This window comes from Propithecus coquereli, unplaced genomic scaffold (assembly GCF_000956105.1).
Source record: "Propithecus coquereli isolate 6110/MARCELLA unplaced genomic scaffold, Pcoq_1.0 Scaffold1, whole genome shotgun sequence".
In the NCBI taxonomy this organism is placed as follows: Eukaryota; Metazoa; Chordata; class Mammalia; order Primates; family Indriidae; genus Propithecus; species Propithecus coquereli.
In genome coordinates, this window is record NW_012133857.1 from 2205345 (window position 1) to 2222772 (window position 17428).

The 17428-nt window shown below is 34.6% G+C and overlaps 1 protein-coding gene across 2 annotated transcripts in view; it reads left to right on the plus strand.

Annotated features, from left to right (window-relative positions):
* Positions 1-17428, plus strand: part of OXSR1 (oxidative stress responsive 1) — a 104574-nt gene that overhangs the window by 67604 nt on the left and 19542 nt on the right. For both annotated transcript variants that reach the window (XM_012638720.1, XM_012638725.1), the window contains 4 exons: positions 936-1037; positions 4479-4612; positions 9288-9336; positions 9979-10044. In XM_012638720.1, the coding sequence (XP_012494174.1) occupies positions 936-1037; positions 4479-4612; positions 9288-9336; positions 9979-10044 (351 nt within the window). The remainder of the gene's footprint in view (positions 1-935; positions 1038-4478; positions 4613-9287; positions 9337-9978; positions 10045-17428) is intronic.

Here is a 17428-nt window from a genome sequence, read left to right on the forward strand (position 1 = left end):
AAGAGACCCATGGGGTTGCACTGATGAACAGAAGGAACAAAAAGGGGCTTTGGGAGACATGCTTTATGGTACCAAGAGAGTGAGACGCCCCTTGGTTTCCTTAAGAGGATGTGACTGGCTGGCAGGGAGCTGAAACCTGCTGCTTGGGGATAAGCAGGAACTGTACCTGTTTCATTTGATAAGGAGGATTGTTGGGCTAGGGGACATTATCCACAGAGGCCGGGCGGGGAGGAGAATTTGTACTTAGATCATTAGAGGCCCTCATATTTTATCAGGTGGCAAGGCAGCACATACTGTTGAGTCTTAATTTTAAGTCTTATGTACTCCCCAAATCTATTTCTCTTCTGTATTGCTCAGGATAAAAAATTAAAATTTATAACCATATAATGTGGTGGTGACAGTGTAAAAGGAGAGAAATTTGGCAACATATTCACACCAACAACTTAAAAAATATTCACACCCTTTGTAACATTTTTCATTATAGAAATTAAGGTGATAAAATAATACCGTAATACAGATCCTTTGGAAAACAAAACTTACCCCACTGTGAAACATTTTGTTCTAGTTCTTTCTAGTCTTTTTAAATAGACTGTATACCTATTTGTAAAACTGTCAAAACTTATGAACAATTTTGTGTTCTTTTTTCTTCATGTTTTATCATAAATGTTTTTTTATATTTTCATATAGAATTCAGAAACATTGCTTTTAATTGACTATATAGTTTAAGTGAATATACCATACTTAACAATTTCCCTATTCAGGCTTCCTCTTTTTTTTTCTATTCCCAAATATATTTTGCTTTTGCCTCCTTTAAATTATTTTATTGGTTTAAACCTTATGAATACTTTCATTGTTCTTGATACATATTAGAAGCTAACTTTTGAAAGTTCTTTTAGGCTGGTGAATATAATCATGCACATCTCTGTTCTTTGCAGGTCCGAGGTTATGATTTTAAAGCTGATATCTGGAGTTTTGGAATTACAGCTATTGAACTGGCTACAGGGGCAGCTCCTTATCATAAGTATCCACCAATGAAGGTGAGGCTCACGTTCAAAATACTGCTCCAGCTCAAGTCACAATTCCTTTTCAGAGCCTTTCTTCATTTGCCATTCTTTCTATTTTTTTTTTTATTGTGGGAAAATACACATAATATAAAATTTACCATCTTAACCATTTTTAAGTGTACGTTCAGTGGTATTAAATACATTCATAATGTTGTGCAGCTATTATCACCATCTATTAATATAGCCAAGCTTTTTTCATCTTGTAAAACTGAAACTCCGTACTCATTAAACAATAAGTATTGATTCCTCCTCTCCTCAGCCCCTTGGCAATCACTGTTCTACTTTCTGTCTGTATGATTTTGACTACTTTAAATACCTCATGTAAGTGAAATCATATAGTATGTGTCTTTGTATGACTGGTTTGTTTCACTTATAATGATGTCCTCAAGATTCATCCATCTTTTAACATATTGCCAAAGTTCCTTTCTATTTAACACTGAATAATATTCCATTGTATGGATATACCACATTTTATTTATCCATACATTGACAGACACGTGGACTGCTTCCATGTTGTAGCCATAGTGAATAATGCTGCTATGAACTGTGGGTATACAGGTATTTCTTTGAGACTCTGCTTTCAATTCTTTTGGGTATATATGCAGAAGTGGAATTGCTGGATCATATGATAATTGTATTTTTAACTTTTTAAGGAACAGCCATACTGTTTTCCACAGCAGCTCTATCATTTCACATTCCACCCAGCAATACAAGGGTTCCAATTTCTCCTGGCAACACTTTTTTTTTTTTTTTTAACTTGGTATAAGGTGGTATCTCATTATAGTTTTGATTCGATTAGTGATGTTGAGCATCTTTTCATGTACTTATTGTCCATGTACATATACATGTCTTTGGATAAATGTTTATTCAAATCTTTTGCCCGTTTTTGAATCTGGTTGTGTTTTTGTTGTGGAGTTGTAGGAGTTCTCTGTGTATTCTGGATTTTAATCCCTTATCAGGTATATGATTACAAATATTTTCTATTCTGTGAGTTGCCTTTTTACTCTGTTGATAGTGTCTTTTGATACATAAAATTTTTAAACTTTCACGAAGTCTAATTTATCTACTTTTCCTTTTGTTGCCTCTGCTTTTAGTGTTATGTCTAGGAAATTGCCAAATCTAATATTGTGAAGCTCTTGCCTTATGTGTTCTTCTAAGAGCTTTGTTGTTTTGGGTCTTACATTTAGCCCTTTGATCCATTTTGAGTTATTTTTGTATATGTTGTTAGGTAAGAGTCCAGCTTCATTCTTTTGCATGTGGATATCCAGTTTTCCCAGCACCATTTGTTGGAATGGGTCTTTGACCCATTTAATTATCTTGGAACCCTTGTCAAAAATCATTTGACCATACGTATGAGGGTTTATTTCTGGGCTCTCTTTTAGTAAGTTTCTAAATAAGGAAGTTTCAATCCTCCAGCTTTGTTCTTTGTTTTAAAGATTGTTTTGGTTATTCAGGGTCCGTTGAGATTCCATATGGATTTTAGGATGGACTTTTCTACTTCTGTCAGTGGGATTTTGATGGAGATTGCTTTGAATCTATAGATGGCTTTGGATAGTATTGACATTTTAACAATATTAAGCATTCCAGTTCACAAACATGGTACAGTATGTGTTTCCATTTGTATGCCTTTTTAAATTTCTTTCAGTAATTTTTTAGCTTTCAGTGTATACATCTTTCCCTTTGGTTAATTCCTCAGTACTTTTTCCTTTTTGATGTTAATGTAAATAGAATTGTTTTTGTAATTTCCTTTTCAGATTGTTCATTTTTAGTGTATAGAAATATAACTGATGTTTGTGTGTTGACTTCGTATCCTGCTACTTTGCTGAATTCATTTATTAGTTTTAATTTTTTTTGTGTGGAATCATTAGGGTTTTCTTCATATAAAATCATATCATCTGCATCTTCTTTCCCCAATTTGGTTGCTTAACTCCAATTTGGATGCTTTTTCTTGCTTAATTGTTCTGGCTAGAATTTCTAGTACTGTGTTGAATAGAAGTGATAAAATGGGAATCCTGGCCTTGTTTCTGATCTTAGAGGAAAAGCTCTCAGTTTTTCACTATTAAGTATGTTTGCTGTGGACTTTTTTTATATGCTCTTTATTATATTAAGGTAGTTTCCTTGTATTCATAGTTTATTGAACATTTTTCTTGTGAATTGATGTTGAATTGTCAAATGCTTTTTCTACATCTATTGAGATAATCATGTGGGTTTTTTTCCCTTCATTCTGTTAATGTGGGATATTACATTGATTAATTTTTGTATTTTGAGCTATCCTTGCATTCCAGGAATCAATCCCACTTGGTCATGATTTATAATCCTTTTAATATGCTGTTCAGTTTGGTTTGCTAATGTTTTCTTAAGGATTTTTGCATCAGTATTCTTAAGGGATATTGGTCTATAGCTGCTTTCTTTTTTTGTAGTGTCTTTGTCTGGTTTTGGTATCAGGGTAATGCTGGTCTAATACATTTAATAGCCAGTGAAATGGCTTATTTTTTAAAAGTTGGTGGTGGGAAAGGGTGAGATTTACTTTTCCTCTGTAGTAGGCTGTTACTCTGCAGTTACAGCCAGACATACACCTGTTAACTTATTTGCTCAAAATGAGAAATACTGCCAGCCGTACTAATTGCATTTCAGTAAATATAAATTGAATCAGAAGATAAAGTAGTAAGTCTGATCATTGCCACCTTTTGTTTTTAGTGTTGACTTTGTATTTATAAAAATGATGTGCGTTTATTACAAAGTCAAACAATGTAAGAAAACACAAATCACCCAACACCACCACATAAATATGACCTCCATTCCTTATTTCTCTATGTATCTAGTCAGTATGTTGTCATGGAAGTCAGGAAGGAAGAGGTTTTGGATGGACAGTAATCAAGATTGTCAACTGCTGCAAGGAAGACAGGAAGAATGTGGCCTGAAAAAATACATAGCTTTGTTTACTAGAACATCAGTGATCATTTCTGTGATGGAAATATTTGAGAAGTTCTAGAAAGAGAAGGCCAGATTGCAAGGGGTCAGGGAAAAACAGTGCTATGAATAGGTAAAGTCAGCAAGGTCACGCTTTTAATTTTGCTATGATTTTAATTTTAACAGTAGTTTGGACAATATAAGAATTTGGAAAGGGGACATGAAGAAACAAAGAATTCTAAGTAAAGGACGTAGCAAAGGTGGTACAGTGGACCCTTGCGGATGAGTCTTCTGGGAAGCCAACCTTCTATATCATATTATTTATGTGGAAGACACATAAATAACTCTGAGTTTTAAACAATTGATCTTGATGTGAACTTTTAGAAAATAAAATCTATTTGTATGCATGGGAGGAGTTTTGCTTATATTGAAAAATCTTGACCACAATAGTTAGTTAAACTACTGAGTCATCAGAAGTTTACACTATATTGAAAATTCTTACAGGTATTAATGCTAACACTGCAAAATGATCCTCCTTCTTTGGAAACTGGTGTTCAAGATAAAGAAATGCTGAAAAAATATGGAAAATCGTTTAGAAAAATGATTTCATTGTGCCTTCAAAAAGATCCAGAAAAAAGGTAAAATATGAAAGTTTACTTTCCTCTCCATCTAATATGTAAACCATGGTGGGAAGGCTAAGAATCACATACATATGTGCACAGGGAATTATTTGTGCATATTCAAAAGAACTAAATATAAACTTTTAAAAAAGTACACAGAGACCATTACACTAGATTGGAAATAGGAATTGATTTCTACCTCCTTTGTAGTATACAGTGTACCCTAAATAGTTCAGCTATTTCCTGCTTAATTTTTTATAATTCTAAGATTGTACATTATGAATTCTATATTAATAAAATGCTAGGTTAGTGGGAGAGGTTTGTTTTCAATTTGCAATTTAACATTTATAAATAAATATTTTAATGCCATTTACAATATTAATAACAAAAGAAATATAGCAAATTTATATTTAGTGTCAGTCATACTTATTTTCATATTAGAAGATATTTTAGTAAGTGAACCAAAAATTCGAATAGCTTCCTTGTCAATACTAGACGGATTGAATGGCAAGTGAGCAAATAAATAAGAATATCTAATGTGTGTAACTTTATGAATTAGAATCATAGAATGTTGGAGTTCATTAAGTATAACCTTTTACTTTTGAGGTCACCTGATGCCCTAGTCATAGAGGTAGGACTTGAATCCAAAAGTCCTGATCCTAGTTTAGGACTCTCTTCCCACTGAATTTTATTTTATGTTTCACATATATATTCCACTCAGCTTCTTAGCACTGCGTTCTTTAATTTTGGTTTCTCTAAAGATCAACAAAAATAAAAGACTTTGCCATTCTTGATCATGTCTCTAGTATATGTACTGGGGCTTTAGAATATATTGTTGGAAATATTGGAAAGGGTAAGAAAAACAGGCAGCAAAGTTTATACTTGTGTTTTGGAATTTTTTTTCTGTTTCTGAGTAAATGTTTTAAAAAGATAGAGAACACATTCACTTTTGCCAAATTAGTTAATTAAAAGAACAAAACTCTCTTGTTACAAATACCTAGAAATGCCAGATAAAATCTAGCAAACTTAAAGATCCTCAGATGCCAGAAATCAGGAGAAAACTGTAAGTGAGAGAAGAAATATTGTGAACTATTGGCTGCCCTCAGTGGGATACTATTTATTCCAATAACATACTGGTTTAGATTTGTTACTCCCATGTGGAGGATGGAATTGAGATCTTAAACCCATCCAGTGGGAATTTGAACTGAGATCCCACTTAAAGCTAAGACCTTCAGACATCTGTATCCTTAGTAAAAAGGTAGACCAGAATAAAAAGTGTCCATCATCACCCAGAGACAACAGAAATCTCTCCTGAACAATCAGCCCTTTGACCTGGACATCCCACAGGTTTGAAGTCTAAATATATACTACCCATGTCATCCAGAAACCCACAGGATTAGAAAGTAAAAAAAATTATCGCCAAACTTTTATTTTTGGCAGAAACAATCACAGAACTGGAAGAACACTTCCAAACTTCAGGACCCATGGAATTCTCAAACATAATGTTCCACTGAAGATAAGATCACGATCCAAAATTACTAAACACACAGTGAAACAATGCATTATGAACTAGAGTTAGCAGACACAAGCAGAAGGATTTGTGCTCCAGGAAATTTAGATAAAGCAGTGATAATCAAAAAAGATATAAAATAAGTATATTTAAAATAATTAAAATCATAAAAGAAGAAATCAAAACCACAAGAAAAGACTATGACTATCACAAAATAATCAAAGAGCACTGCCAGAAATGAAAAATATGATAATTAAAATTTAAAACGTAATGGATACTGACTTGTTTCTTATGAATAGAGCATGAAAAAGGAAAAATAGCAACTTCACAGTGAGGAACCTTGGTAGACACCTTCTCCACTAAGTGATCAAGGTTAACCTCACCGTTAATAAAACATATTGATATTATGTACCTGTGTACCTCCTGATGTGATACAGTGAGAAGTGCACATCACCTATGAAGTGTTCGTCCCTAAAATTCATAGCTTCAGTATATAATGAGAGAAATCAGACAAAACCAAATTGAGGAATATGCTACAAAATACCTGATGAGTACTGTTCAAAAGTGTCAAGGAAAGGAGAGACTAAGAAACTATCACAGATTCATAAAAACTAAATGCAACAAAGTATCTGTTCTATATTAGATCCTAGAACAAAAAGTGGACATTAGTGGAAAAACTGAAGAAATCTGAATTAAGTCTGTAGTTTAATTAATAGTATTGTACCAGTGTTACTATTTTAGTTTCTTGATAATTATACTATGGTTATGTAAAATGTTAACATTAGTGCAAGCTGGTGAAGGGTATGTAGGAGCTCTGTACTATCTTTGCAACTCTTCTATAAGTCTAAAAATTATTTCAACTTCTGTAAGTCTAAAATTATCTTAAAACATTTTTAAAAAGTAAAAGAAGAAAAACCCAAAACACTAGAAGCTATAGAAAATCTGTTCTAGTTTGTAAACCATAATTAAATTTTATTTAGAACATTTGTAAGTTAAAATAAAACACAACAAAAACTCTCAGTAGACTAGTTAAGCAGAACAGCCAATAAAAAACATAATTATTTATTGATTAATCAAGTACCAAGCACTGTTGTAAACACTTAACATAATGACATATCATTAATTCTGACAGTAATCCTATGAGGATGACACTATTATTTTCCTCTATTTTAGCAAATGAAGAAACTGAATCACAGAGAGGCTAGGTAGCCTTGCCCAAAGTTACATAACTGGTAAATGGTGGCATGAGAATGCCAACCCATGTGATTTGAGTAGAGTGCCTGCTCTTAATCACACTATACTGAGGAAATTGCTCAGAATGTAGCACAGAAAGATAAAAAATGGAAATATGAAAGAAAGATAAACATTTAGAGGATACAATGAGAAGATTCAGTGTGTGTATGCACATCCATACACACACACCCATACACATATGTACATACACATAAATATGCACTAACAAGGAAAGACTAGAGAAAATGTGGGAAAAACAATATTTAAAGAAATAATGGCTGAGAATTTTCCAGAATTGACAAAAGACCGATAGCCTCGGATTAAAGAACCATCTTCCCAAAATTCTAAGCAATATCCCCCTTCCCTCACTTGTATACATTGTTGTGAAACATCTGGCTACAAAGCAAAGATAAATTCTTACGTGCAACTTCAAGAAACAGATTACCAACTGAGGATTAGGAGGTAGACTGACAACCACTTCTCCAATAACAGTAGAGACCAGCATTTAGTGAAATCCTGAGAGAAAATAGAGTTATGTGTCGCTTGACGATGGGGATATATTCTGAGAAATGCATCATTAGATAATTACGTCATTGTACAAACATCATAGAGTGCACTTACACAAACGTAGATGGTATAGCCTTCTACACACCTAGGTTACACAGTGTAGCCTATCGCTCCAGCCACCATTAGATGTGTGGTCTGCTGACCAAAATGTCATTATGTGGTGCGTGACTGTGACTGTTAACCCAGAGTTCTCCTCCATCTATTCAAACTGTCATTCAAGAGTGGGCATGAAATTAAGATACTTTTCCTTCACAAAACTTGAGTTTTCCAGTCATATTCTGTCATTTAAAGAACTCATATAAGGTGTACTTTAGAAAGAAGGAACTGTATTGAGAAGAAGGAATGAGTGATAAGCAGCAATGTTGTGCAAATTGAGAATATTGAAATCTTGACTGAATGAAAAAAGAATGGTAATGTCTAATTTCATTTTGCATAGCACTTTCACATTTATTCACTTTCGTCATCTTTATAATAATCCTCTGAGGCACTGAGTCTCAAGCTCGAATGCACACTGAAATTACCTGGGGCTTTTTAAAAACTACTGATGCCTGGATTTGCCCCCAAAGATTCTGTTTTAATTTGTATAAGGTACAGCCCAGTCATTGAGAATTTTAAATACCTCCCAGATATTTGAGTGCACAGCAGTGTTTAAGAACTATTGCTTTTCGGGACTTGGCCTTGAACCTTAGAGAAGTTGTGGTTTACTCAGGATCACACAGGAGGCAAAATCAGGTCCAGTCTCTAAAGTGTAGAATTCTTTATTCTGAATGATATTCTTTTAAAAGCTTGTAAAATGGACAATGATGCCTTTACTCAAAAGGCAATAAGACCAGGTACAGTTGAGTTAAAAACTGAGTTTTAGCTAAGTTTGGGTAATGTACTAACAGAATCTTCATTTTTTAAAAGGGAAATGTGAAATCTATTTTTAAGACTGTAGTTACCTAGGTTGAAGGCTAGCAGGCAGCCAGGTGGTAAGAAGCAGAGGGCTTGATTTGGTCCATTTCCTCTTTGTGAGTTTAAATATATTTTTATGCCTTGATGAAAATATTAGATAGTGTCTAGCTTACTGCTTGGAAAATAATAATATTAAATAGCAAATATATTGGAAGCCACTAAAATCATGCTTCCTAAAGAAACATTTCACTAATGAATTTTTCAAAGAATCTCCAATAATTATCAGAACCTTTCTATTTGAATTTTTTATTCTATTCAATGTCTCGTACCAAATTTATTTTACTTTTTGCTTTTTAGCAGGTTAAGGAAAGTGGAGTATACTGAGTTTTTATTTTGCTGCTGAAGAAATAATTTTCTGATTTTTGAAGGTGGAAACTCAAATGACACTTGAATTAACTGGAAAACTTTTTTTTTTTTCCCTGGTTTTAGACCAACTGCAGCAGAACTGTTAAGGCACAAATTTTTCCAGAAAGCAAAGGTAGGAAATTCTAGCTTTTGATTATATGCGCTCATGTGATACTTCAATTAATTACCCAAATTATGTTCACTGTTCAGAAGTTGCCTTTCTTAAGATGATTATGTTTGGAGGAATGATGGTGAATAAAATAATTGTGGAAGGGACTATGTATACAATTTTTTGTAATTAAGATACTTGCTTTGGAATTAGTTAATGCATTTTTATGGAAATTAAATTTCAGGTTAAACTTACAGGAACAATTATTACTAAATTTTGCTATCATAAATACAACCTGTGTCAACTCTCATTTCAAGTTTTACTGCTGAATTAGTAACATCTGATTTCCCAAAGATATCAGATAGTGGGATGTTACTTTAGTTGGAAATGTGAACCATCATCTCAAAGGACGTAAATTTAGTACAGCAAACTCTTCATAGATAATGGTTCATGCAGTACACTGAAGCTCGATTTTCTGTCAATTTATAAAGCCATGGGAGTAACATACCAAAGGAGCTTCAGAGTAAAAGAATGGAAGTTTTTCTCATACTTCTTTATAAAACAGTTACTATTTCACATTTTAATTGTGGTGAACATTTTTGTGTCAGTTTTATTGGTTTAATAAAAACTTCTCGTAAGAACAAAACATTTGCTTTTCCTCTCCAGAATAAAGAATTTCTCCAGGAAAAAATACTGCAGAGAGCACCAACCATTTCTGAAAGAGCTAAAAAGGTAAATGGGAATTTAACTCAGTTTTCATGAGAAATTGCATAGATTTACTTTATTTTTGCATTTTGAAATTATATGTTAAGTAATACTTTGTTAACGGTATATGAGAATTGTTTGTTTTCTTTCCATCCTTTCTAAGGCATTCTTTAACATGTTCATTCAACAAATATCATTGGTCTACTATATGCCTAGCTATTACTCTGCTATCTACTAAGGTGAAAAGTTATGCTAGACAGCAATTGGTGAATTAATTCTAAACCCTGTTGAAACACTGTTTCCATCTACCAGACCGAGATGTGATTTTATAACACATAGCATTTATAGCTTTGGATGTAAGTCATAGTATCCTCTTCTATCTCCACATTTTCTCGTGCTTTTACTGAAAGGCCAAAAGAATCTTTTGCATATGTAATTTCTAAGAAGTTTGGTCATAATGTGAGTATAGAGAAATGCTTTAAGATCTCAGGTCAAAACGTAAGAATTTTCCATTCCATGATACTTTTATGAACCTCTGGAACAGTAGGGAGAAGAAAATCCTCCCTTTTCCCCACTCTTATTTCTCTGCTCAAAGCAGACTTATCTATTGTGAAGGAAATGAGGCAGTTTAGGCTTCTGCTGATGATAGACTTGAAGAAGGTAAAGGTCCTATACCTTTTTTTTTTTTTTTTTTGAGACAGAGTCTCACTCTGTTGCCCTGGCTAGAGTGAGTGCCGTGGCGTTAGCCTAGCTCACAGCAACCTCAAACTCCTGGGCTCAAGCGATCCTACTGCCTCAGCCTCCCAGGTAGCTGGGACTACAGGCATGCGCCACCGTGCCCGACTAATTTTTTTTCCATGTATTTTTAGTTGTCCAATTAATTTCTTTCTATTTTTAGTAGAGACGGGGTCTCACTCTTGCTCAGGCTGGTTTCGAACTCCTGAGCTCAAACAATCCACCCGCCTCGGCCTCCCAGAGAGCTAGGATTACAGGTGTGAGCCGCCACGCCCGGCCAAGGTCCTATACCTTATAAAATATAGTGGTAGCCTTTCCAGGAAGTTAGAATAATTATGTCTAGTAGTGGCTTATTCTCTTCCATAGATCTCACTGCTTGGGAATTCTGATATCATTAAGAAGGTTTTACATAATAAAGAACCAGAAAAGTGTATTAAACACTTCGAAATGATGTCTTACTAAGCACAATTAACTTGTCTCTATTTTAGAGACAAGTTTTTCTGCAAATTTGGATATTCAATTTAGTAATTAAGGGACTCTCTTTTCTTCCTAAAGAGTTCTTTTTGAAAAGTTATCAACAAGCTATTGTTTTCTAGTTTTTTTCTTGGACTTAAAGTTATTTTTCCCTTCTGGAAAAATTTCCTCTCCTACTTTGGATCTTTTCACGTGCTATACTTTTTTCCTTGGATGTTATTTCCCTTTATCAGTAGTTATAATTTACTGTTCAATATCAGAATCACCTGGGGACTTTAAAAAAAAGCATAAAGAGTATCATCCCAAACCAACTAAAGTCATATCTCTGGGGAGCGGGACCTGGAAGATTGCTCTCATGGTTAGTCACTGGGTTGAACACTCACTTAACTCATTCCTCCACTTCATTCCAGGTCTCTACTCAAGTGGCCCTTCCTCAGAATAATTTTCTCTAACTAGTAAAATAGTACCCTCCCATGCTTTTGTGTCCCTTTGCCCTACTTTATTTTTCTTTAAAGAACTTATCATCATCTGACATTTTATAGTCTTTCTGTACCATTAGAACAAAAGCTGAATGAGAACAGGTACTTTTGTTCATTGCTGTATCTTCAGTATACCTAGAGCCATTTTATCTACTAAAATAACAGTTAAGAGAATACAAAGAAAAGGCACAAACCCCAAATGGACAAAAAAAAGGGAGAAGTGAAAGCTGCAACCAAATTTTCTAAACTGTGATGCCAGTAAATTAGTGGTAAGTGACTTGGCAAATCAGAGGAATATAGTTGCTGAGACAATATTAAAGGAAGTTTAGAAGCTACCTTGTACAACAGAACCGCAAAAGGCAAGGGAGTTAGTACCAGCTACCTCCAGAAATGAGAGTGAAAGTAGGGCTAAAAAACAGGAGGATTGGTTGAAAGTCTTAAGATAGAGTTAGACTCTGGTTCCCCTCTCTCCCTCCATGCTGCACCCCAGGAGGTGTCTGGAGGTTTATTCTGCAGAAAGGTAAAAGAAATGGTCTCTGAACTACAGGACACAGTTGAATAATGGGAACTTACTGAAAAGGTGCATTTAAGTGAATGTTTACATGCTGAATGTTAAGAACCCCTAGTCATATTACTTTATTCAACTCCTGGAACACAAGCATTAAAGCTTATTATCCCCTAGATAGGACATTGGAAGATCTTTATTTGATTTATCTGACTAGCCCAAGAGGAAAAACTTACTGGTACTGACGTTGGGGGTTGCTCTGTGAAATGCTCACCCAGATCACACTGTAGTGAAGCTCATAGTCAAAAAATTCCACCTACTTAAAAACTCAGTGCTTCCAATCAATGTTTTAGTTCCTTGCTCTTAAATATGAGCAGAAATCTAGGATTACAAGATATCGGAGGAAAACCTCTTAATATGTATGAAAGCTAGAGGACAAATAAACATAGGAAAAAAATTAGAGAAAATAGAATTATGATTTTATTAAGTCATTAAATATGAAATGTCCCATTTCGAATCAAAAGTTTAGTTTATTATATCTCAGACAAAAAGCAGTACAGTTAAAGTATGAGCCTAAAGTATTGACACAGTTTTGCTATCTTAACAGTAGCTTGTTTATGCCAGCAGCTAAGAAACCTGGAGAGCAGTAGCAATGAAATCGTAAAAGGCTTTTGCAGGGAGAATGGCCACGCTCCTCGCAAAAAAGCGGGTCCCTTAGATAGGGGTCGTTGCAAAGGATAAGAAAATAACAGAAAATGGAAAATAATGGAAATAAAAGAATACACAGAGACAAAGGTATAGTTTTATAGATTTATAAAGATCATAGGCAAAGCGGGTACTCAGGGGGCCTTGGATCTCTCCCGTCAATCACAAAACACCAAGAGTGAAGTTTTACATGGGCATTTACAGGTACAGTGATTGGATGCCAGGGATAACATATTTACATAACAGCAGGTAGTTCCTCTTAGGTTAAAAGTTTTTCAAAAGGCTTCTTCATATCCCTTAACTAATTCTATCTACGTGAACAAATGGTTACAAAATCTTTCAAAGACTAACTTCTAAGTTCTAAGGTAAATTTATCACTTAACAGAAGGGTTAAACAGAGATATAGTGGCTCCATATTTTCTTTATCAAGTTATTTTGTATTGAGACAGGTAGTCAGGAGTTTAAGCAGGAACTATCCCTTGGGCTAATTGCTTTTAGCCACAGGTGTCTGTCTGTCGGGCGGGCACTCTTTGATCAGCTTTCATCCTGTGGCTCTTAGCAGACCTGCTTTACTTTTCAAAGCAAGTCCAAACCTCAGGTCTGAGAATCGCAGCACCATTGTGGGATACAGCCAGCTACTGATCTTTCAGAGATGCCCTCCTGAGGTGAAACAGCTTTCGATATGCAAACTAACACGTTCATATATTCCTTCAGGGCAAAGCTCTGCAAAACTCCAGAGACGTTTCTGTCTCCAATATATTTATATTAATTTATGGAGCAACCAGGCTTTTCCTACAGCTTGTTGAGAATTGAATATTTTTCTTTATAAGAAGTGGTCCAAAGCCTGGAAGAAGTGATAGTCAGTTGGTGCAAATGGTGGATGACAGAAAGTTTTCAAGTCCAGCCTTTGTAGTTGGAGCAGCATTGTTTGTGTGACATGTGGTCAAGCATTGTCTTGCAAGAGGGTTGGCCTGTCTGTTGACCAGTGTCGGCTGCTTAATCGCAAGCATCTTCATCATTTCATCCAATTGGTTGCAGTAGACATCTGCTGTAATCTATTGACCAGGTTTCATGAAGCTGTACTGAATAATACCAATACTGGACCACCAAACAGACACCATTAGCTTTTTCTTGATGAATCATTGTGGACTGTGTTTTGGCACTTCATCTTTATCCAGCCATTGTGCCAAACACTTGAAATTGTCAAAAAGAATCCATTTTTCATCACACGTAGCAATACAGGGTAGAAATGGTTCACCTTCAAGTCATAACAGCAAAGAAAGGCAAACTGTGAGAGATGATTGCTCTTCTGATGCTCATGTAATTCATATGGTACCTATCTATCCAGCTTCTTTACCTTGTCGATTTGTTTCAAACAGTCCAATATAGTTGGAACAGTAACATCAAACCTTGCTGCTAATTCACGCATAAGGTGAGATGGATTCGCTTCCACTAGAGCTTTCAGCTCATCGTTGTCCACCTTGGTCTTAGGTCACCCACGTAGCTCATTTTCAAGATTAAAATCATCAAAGCAGAAATTCTCAAACCATCAGCATACTGTGTAATCATTAGCCACATCTTTCCTAAACGCTTTGTTGATTTTTTGAGCTGTCTGCGTTGCATTGGTCCCACCACGGAACTCATATCCAAAAATAACACAAATTTTTGACTTGTCCATGGTTTCATAAAAATTGCTCTAAAAACAAATTTGACAGATAATCACAAGCCAGACTGTGCATTCGAAAGAATGAAGATGTGCCTTCAATAAAAATAAAACAACAAATGTCAAAGTGAAATAGCAGAGATATCAACTGTCAAACTTAGTACTTAAGGAAATCAGACATTTCATACTTAATAACCTAATATTTGAGTTGTCTTCCTTCAATTTAAATAAAATCATGACTCTTTTAGAGATAAGAATTTGCATTCATAAAAGATGGACATAATGTTATTTAAAAAGAAGCATTTGGCCAAGACAATACAGTGGGTAAAGAATAATCTTCAGCAGATGGTGCTGGCACAACTGAATATCCCCATGCAGAAGAATGAAGTTGGGTCTTTTCCTCTCACTTTACAGAAGAATTAACTCAAATGTATTGTAGACCTAAATGTAAGTGCTAAAGCTATAAAACTCTTTAAAAAGTATAGGAGTAAATCAGTGGGAACTTGAGTTAGGCAAAGCTTTCTTAGATATAACAAAAATATAAGCCATAAAAGGAAAAATAAATTGACTTCATCAAATTAAAAACTTTTATGCTTTAATAGACATCATCTAGAAGGTGAAAAGACAGCTTAGAGAATGGGAATAAATATTTGCAAATATTAGATCTGATAAGGGACTTATATCTAGAATATATGAAGAACTCTTGCCACTCAATAATAAAAAGACAAATAACCCAGTTTACCAAATGGGTAAATGATCTGAATAGAAATCTCTCCAAAGAAGATATACAAATGGCCAATAAGGACATGACAAGATGCTTAGTATTATTAGCCATCAGAGAAATGCAAATCAAAACATTAATGAGGTACCACTTTACACTCTTTGGGGTGGCTATAATAAAAAGACAGTAACAACTGTTGGTAAAGATGTGGAGAAATTGGAATTCTTTTACACTACTGATGGGAATGTAAAATGGTACAGTCACTTTGGAAAATAGTCTGGCAATTCCTCAAAAGGCTAAAAAGAATTACCATATGACCCAGCAGTTCTACTCCTAGGCATACCCAAGAGAATTGAAAACATACATATAAACAAAAACATGTACACAAATGTTCATAGCAGTATTATAATAACCAAAAAGTGGAAACAACTCAAATGTCCATCAACTAGTGATTGGATATATAAAATGTGGTATATCCATAGAGTATAATATTATTCAGTAATAAAAAGGAATGAAGTTTGTATATGTGCTATAATGTGGATGTAATGTATTGTGGATCCTTTAAAACATGCTAGTTAAAGAAGCCAGTCACAAAAGACCAAATACTGTATGGTTCCATTTATGTGAAATGTCCAGAATTGGCAAATGTGTAGAGACAGAAAGTAGATTAGTGGTTGCCTAGGACTGGGGGTTTTGGAGAGAAATGGGCAGTGACTGCTAAAGGATGTGGCATGTTTGGTGGGGACAGGGAGGGTTGATGAAAGTGTTCTAAATTTTTAATTGTAGTGATGATTGCACAACTCTGAATATACTAAAAATAATTGAGTTGTATACCTTCAGTGGGTCAACTATATAGTGTTGAATTATATTTCAATAAAGTTATTATTTTTAAAAAAGGGGCATTCACCAACAAAAAGCTAATGGCTTTTTGTTGAAAACATAAGAAATTGAAAACATAAGAAATGAAAAATTCAATATAAAGGTTGTGGGATAAAGTTGAGGGAATTTACCAGAAATGAGAGCCAGAAGGCCCAGATATAAATAACAGGTTCAAAAACAGGATCATATGAGAAGATTCAGCATTTAATTTGAAAGAGTTCCAGAAAAGAACTTAGAAAAACAGAAGAAAGGAAATCATTGAAGAAATAATTCAAGAAAAATTTGCAGAATTGATGGTCATGAATTTCCAGAATGAACAATCCTGAGTACTCAGCACAATCATTAAAAATAGACTAACACTAATGCACATTACCATGATAGGTCAGAATATTGGAGGCAGAAAGAGGAATCTATAGTTTTCCAGAGAAGGGGGCAAATGTCATGAACAGAATCGGGAGTCATTATGACCTCAGTAACACTGCTGGAAACCAGATCACAATGGAACAGTTATCTTCAAAATTAATGAAAAGAATTGATTCCTAACCCAGCCTGTTTTTTTTTTTTTTTTCTTTAACAAAAGTATAAAAGAAGTATGGGGATAGAATCAAGGTAAGTTCAGAAATGCATGGCTTTAATAAATGCACCATGCTAATAGTGGAGAAAGTGTTTAAACTTAAAACAGAGAAGTCATGTGATCCAGGAAGCACAGTCCTCTGGATGATGGTACAGTGCAATCCGAAATAGCAGACCTGGCGTCAAATCAGACCAGGTTAGAGCAGATCAGGAGGCTTTGGTGAGAGAGTCTTCTTGAAGAAGATGATACTGATAGAATACTTAATTTATTTGAGTGTGGTGAGAGGAGATTTACACAGCTGAGAGAGAATAAATATTAACTCCAGGGGAAACAAAAAAGGTATGCAGGAAAGAAAAGTAATGGTAATACACAGTAAGGCTCAGCCGTGAGTATCATGTATATAATTGCATTATGCAAAGACCGAATATTGATCTAACCAAAATTACAATATATCTTGAGAAAAGAGTGGAGGATTGATAACAGAGTTAAATTCTCATCTTTTGTTGTGAGAAGTCCCATAGATAATTCCTAAAACCAAAATATGAATGAATAATGAATGATAGGAACACATTAGAGAGATGAGTGTAAATTCTAAAATAATAAGCTAAAATGAGTTGAAAGTGGTTGCCACCTGTGGAGAAGATAGTGGTTAGGAGATTTCTCTTTTCCTTAACAA